Source organism: Coturnix japonica, unplaced genomic scaffold, assembly GCF_001577835.2.
Source record: "Coturnix japonica isolate 7356 unplaced genomic scaffold, Coturnix japonica 2.1 chrUnrandom477, whole genome shotgun sequence".
Taxonomy (NCBI): Eukaryota; Metazoa; Chordata; class Aves; order Galliformes; family Phasianidae; genus Coturnix; species Coturnix japonica.
Window position 1 is genome coordinate 56,407 of NW_015439879.1, and position 5,753 is coordinate 62,159.

General features: G+C 53.9%; 1 protein-coding gene across 1 annotated transcript in view; it reads right to left on the minus strand.

Moving 5' to 3' along the window:
- Positions 1-3,462: 3,462 nt before the first annotated feature.
- Positions 3,463-5,753, minus strand: part of EEF1G (eukaryotic translation elongation factor 1 gamma) — a 15,524-nt gene continuing 13,233 nt past the window's right edge. The window contains exons 8-9 of the mRNA XM_032441667.1: positions 5,573-5,697; positions 3,463-4,003 (exon numbers count right to left, since the gene is read on the minus strand). Coding sequence (XP_032297558.1) covers positions 3,845-4,003; positions 5,573-5,697 — 284 coding nt within the window. The 3' untranslated portion in view covers positions 3,463-3,844. The remainder of the gene's footprint in view (positions 4,004-5,572; positions 5,698-5,753) is intronic.

The following is a 5,753-nucleotide window of genomic DNA, read 5'->3' on the forward strand; positions in this document are numbered from 1 at the left end:
CCACTTAACTGCCCTATAGTACCATAACTTGCCCCATAGCGTGCGCGTTGAGACGTGCCGCGCGAGAGTGCGCCTATAGCTGCCCTACGTAGAGCGTGCGCGCGAGTATGTGACCCATAACTTCGCCCATAACTGCCCTATCGGAGCGTGCGCGGCCGATGAGCGGGTGCCCGGGCAGGTGAACGAGGGGCCCTATAACCTGCCCTATAGCTGCCCATAAACGCCCTATAGCTTGCCCCATTAACATGCCCTATAACTGCCCTATAAACTTGCCCTATAGCTGCCCCATAACTGCCCCATAACAGCCCTATACAGCCCTTAACTGCCCATTATAGCGTGTGCGCCGCAGAGAGCGCGCCGTGAGTGATGTGAGCTGAGTAACTGCGCCGAGTGAGAGTGCGCGGCGTGAGTGAAGGGGGTGCGCGGCGCAGTAACTGCGCGGCGGTATAAGCTGCCCTATAACTGCCCTAAACCCACCCTATAACTGCCCTATAAACACCCTATATGCCTATAGCTGCAACACTAGAGCTGCTCGCCCGTGAGCGAGCGCCGTGATTGCGTGCGCCGTATAGCTGCCCCATAACTTGCCCATAGTGCCCGGGGTGGGTAGGCGGGGCGCCGGGGCGAGCGAGGCGAGGGTCCATATTGGCCTCATTATCAGTCCCTAACAGGTCCATTAGTAGTCCCATACTTGGCTGTATGGTTACCCGTTTTCCGAGTCCCGATAGTCCTATACGATGGTGCCCATGTGGGACGTGGGTGCGGGGGATATAACCGCTCCCCAATACTGGTTCATTACCAGGCCCCATACAGTGCCCATAGTGTACAATACGCCCCATAGTGTACAATACAGCCCATAGGTTACCAATACAGCCCATCAGCCCCAGTAGCGTACAATTTACAGCCCCATAACAGCCCCAGTGTACAATACAGCCCCATACAGCCCCATACTAATCATTACAGCCCCATAGTGTACGAGAGGTGGGCGGCAGGCCGGGTGAGCGGGAGTCGCGTGTAGTGTGCCCGATACAGTCCCATAACACTTTCCCATTACTGTTCATTTACTGTGCCCATAGTGGTTCATACTGGTCCATTAGCGGCCCCATACGAGTCCCAGACCAGCCCCATAGCCCATCGGCAGCCCCAATCCAGTTTCCCATCCAGTCCCCATAGTGGTACAATACATCCCATACAGCCCCATACAGCCCCCATACAGCCCCACAGTCCCATATATATCCCATCCAGCCCCATCCCTAGTCCCATACTTGTGGCCCTTACAGGGGTGCCGGATGGGAGCGGAGGTGGCGCTTGGGAGGAGGTGGTCGCGCGAGGTGGTGACAGTCCCATAACACTCCCCATTACTGGTCCAATAAGTCCCATAGTTGGCTCATGTACATCCCATAGATCCCATAGAGTCCATTACAGTCCCATACTTGTGCGCATTGGAGGGCGAGCCGGCGGCGAGGTGGGGTAGTGAAGAGTCCTTGATAACAGCCCATCACAGTCCATAGTGTACAATACAGCCCCGATAGTAGTACAATACAAAGTCCGGCGCGGATGACAGGCGCCCATCCAGGCCCATAGGTGTACAAGTACAGCCCATCCAGCCCCATGAGTACGAAACAGCCCCGATCCAGGGGCCGCATGAGTACGATACGAGCGCCCATGCGCGAGGCCGCGAGTACAGGCCGGCCACACAGCCCCATAGTGTACAAGTACGGCGCCATGCCAGCGCCGGCGCAGGTAGTGTGTACAGAGGGTGGACAGCCCCATAGTGTTACAATACAGCCCCATAAGAGTACAATACAGCCCACCCACCAGCCCCATAGTGGTTGCCCATATGGTGTGTATACCCTCCCCACGACGCGTGTTAACTCCGATGTCCCCACCCAGTGACTCAGTTCCTCCCGCGGTTGACATCACGGACACGGGTGGGGGCGGGGAGGCGGGGGCCAGGAGGGGAGAGGCGTTGGTCAAAATGAAGGGGGGGGCCAGGAGGGGAGAGGGCGTGGCCACAAAAGGGGCGTGGCAGGAGGGAGGGGGCGTCGGCCACAGAAAAGCGGGCGGGCCAAAGTGAGTCACGGAGGTGGCGGCATGGAGGGGGTGCGTGGCGGGGCTAACGGGGTTGTGAGGGACAGGTGGACGCTGTGACACAACCGATGGCAGCACACTGCCACCCCATGGTCCAATGGAAACTTATGGATCCTAATGGAATCCAATGAATTCTATGAAGATCTAATGGGAGCCCTATGGAATCAGTAATGGACCCTATGGATCCAATGGGAGACCCTATGATCCTAATGGAACCCTATGGATCCTAATTTATGGGAACCCTATGGGCCACCCCATTGCCACCAATGGAACCCTATGTAGTTTCACCATAATGGGACCCTATTAGGCTCACCAAATGAACCCTATGGATCCCAATGGAACCCTATGGCATCCACAATGGAACCTAATTGCCACCCCACGGCCACCCTATGGTCACCAGTGCCCCCATTACCCCCCATAAGGCCCCCCATTTATAATCTCTCCTCTCATAGCCCCCATAAACCCCCATACCTATTTACCCCCATAGCCCCCATAGATTACCCTCATTATCCCATAATTACCCCCATAACCCCCATAGGGACCCGGCCGGATTACCCCCATTATACCCCATAACCCCCTTATTATCCCCAATTATCTCCTATAACCCCCATAGCCCCCCAGGAGTGACCCATAGCCCCTTATACCGCTCATGAGTCCGCGGCGAGTGGTGAGACCCCTATAACCCCCATAGCCCCCGTGTGAGTACCGCGAGTGGACGCGCGGCGCGAGTGTGGTACCGCCGCAGGAGGTAGAGCGCGCGTGAGTGTGATGAGCGCGCCATAGATCCCATTTGATAACCCTATAAGCCCCCATAGCCCCCCATTATACCCCCATAGCCTCTCTCTCAGTATACCCCATAGCCGCCGGCGGATGGGGGGTATGACTCCTCTATCTATGTCCTCTTTATTATTACCCCATAATCCCCATTATAACCCTAATAAGCTGCCCCATAGCCCCCATGTATCTCTGTCTATTGCCTCCATCTAACCCCAAGCCCCCCATTAATCCCCATGACCCCCATTATACCCCCATAGAACCCCTATTAATACCCCATAAGATCCCCAAATAACCTTATAGCCCTAGCGGCTGCCCATTATACCGCCATAGCCTCCCATTAACCCCCATAGCTCTCTCGGTGATGTGATATCCCAGTAGACCCCCATTAGTAACCCCATAAGCCCCCATTGACCCATTATAACCCATTAAGCCCCGTAGGAGAGTGTGCGTCTGAGTGAGTCCCCCACATTCCCCCCATTCACGTTTCGCATGGGGGCGTGCAGCCGGTTTTTCCCATTCATAGTTGAGTTGCGCGGCCGGAAGCGGAGCACAGGCCTCCCATCTGGCTGAAGCCCCCCCCCCCCCATTGATGGCAGAGGAGCCCCCCCATTGGCTGAGGCAGAAACCCCTTTGGTAGAGCAGCCCTGCCATTGGTGGAGGCAGAGCCCACCCCCATTAGGAGCAGCTCCCCATTGGTGGAGGTAAAGCAGCCCTGCCATTGGTGGAGGCAGAGCCCCACCCATTAGGAGCAGCTCCCCATTGGTGGAGGTAAAGCAGCCCTGCCATTGGTGGAGGCAGAGCCCCGCCCATTAGGAGCAGCTCCCCATTGGTAGAGACTGAGCCCGGCCCATTGGGAGCAGAGCCCTGCCATTGGTGTAGACAGAGCCCCGCCCCACTGGGAGCAGCTCCCCATTGGTGGAGGCGGAGCCCCGCCCGCTGAAGCTGCGCTGCCATTGGTGGAGCTGAGGCCCCGCCCTCACTTGAAGATCTTGCCCTGGTTGAAGGGTTTCCCCACGTGTTGGAACTTCCCCTCCCATGAGAAATATTCAGACACCAGCACGCGGCTGTCGGGGCTCGAGGGGTCCAATCGGCGCCAGGTGTAGGACTCGTAATCAACCTGCCAATCAGGGCACAGCTGGAACGATATGGTAATGTATGCTAATTAGGTCATTGATAGTCATTAATGGGAATTAATGGGTTGTTAATGGGGGATATGGGGTTGGTATGGGGCTCAATGGGTCCAACCGGCGCCAGGTGTAGGACTCATAGTCAACCTGCTAATCAGGGCACAGCTGGAACGATATGGTAATGTATGCTAATTAGATCATTGAGAGTCATTAATGGGAATTAATGGGTTGTTAATGGGGGATATGGGGTTGGTATGGGGCTCAATGGGTCCAATCGGCACCAGGTATAGGACTCGTAATCAACCTGCCAATCAGGGCACAGCTGGAACGATATGGTAATGTATGCTAATTAGCTCATTAATAGTCATTAAGAGTCATTAACGGATTGTTAATGGGGGATATGGGGACACTAGGGGGGATTAAAGGGTCCAACTGGCGCCAGGTGTAGGACTCATAGTCCACCTGCCAATTAGGGCACAGTTGGAACGATAAACATGGTAATTTATGGTAATTAGATCATTAATAGTCATTAATAGTCATTAGTAAGTCATTAATGGGGGATGTGGGGACACTAGGGGGGATTAATGGGGGATAATGGGTCCAATCGGCGCCAGGTGTAGGATTCATAGTCAACCTGCCAATCAGGGCACAGCTGGAACGATATGGTAATGTATGCTAATTAGATCATTGAGAGTCATTAAGAGTCATTACTAGTCATTAATGGGGGATATGGGGTTGGTATGGGGCTCAAAGGGTCCAACCGGCGCCAGGTGTAGGACTCATAGTCAACCTGCCAATTAGGGCACAGTTGAAACGATAAATATGGTAATTTATGGTAATTAGCTCATTAATGGTCATTAAAAGTCATTAATGGGTCATTAATGGGGGATATGGGGGCTCTAGGGGGGATTAATGGGGGATAATGGGTCCAACCGGCGCCAGGTGTAGGACTCGTAATCAACCTGCCAATCAGGGCACAGCTGGAACGATATGGTAATGTATGCTAATTAGGTCATTAATAGTCAGTAATGGGGGATATAGGGTTGGTATGGGGGCACTATGGAGGATTAATGAGGGATAATGGGTCCAATCATTGCCAGGTGTAGGACTCGTAATCAACCTGCCAATCAGGGCACAGCTGGAACGATATGGTAATGTATGCTAATTAGATCATTGAGAGTCATTAATGAGTCATTAATAGTCATTAATGGGAAATGTGGGGGATTAATGGGGGATAATGGGTCCAATCAGCGCCAGGTATAGGACTCATAATCCACCTGCCAATCAGGGCACAGCTGGAACGACATGGTAATGTATGCTAATTAGCTCATTAATATTCATTAATAGTCATTAATGGGGGAAACAGGGGCAGTATGGGGGCACTATGGGGGATAATCGGGGCTCAATGGCCCATTTTGGGGTGATTTTGGTCCATTTTGGGGTCATTTAGGCTCATTTAGGGCCATTTTGGGCCCATTTTGGGGTGATTTTGATTCATTTGGGGCCATTTTGGGGTGATTTTGGGCCCATTTTGGGGTGATTTTGGTTCATTTTGGGCCCATTTCATGTTCCCATACCTGGAACGCCAGCTCCTGGCCCCGCATCAGCCAGACCCCAGAGATGCTGCTGTCGTTGTTGGTGCCGAACAGGAGGACGCTGGCAAAGGCGTGTTTACGGAGAGAGTCCAGGCGCTGGAACATCCCTGGGGGGATATAAAAGGATATAGGGGGGATATAGGGGGATATAGGGGGGATATGG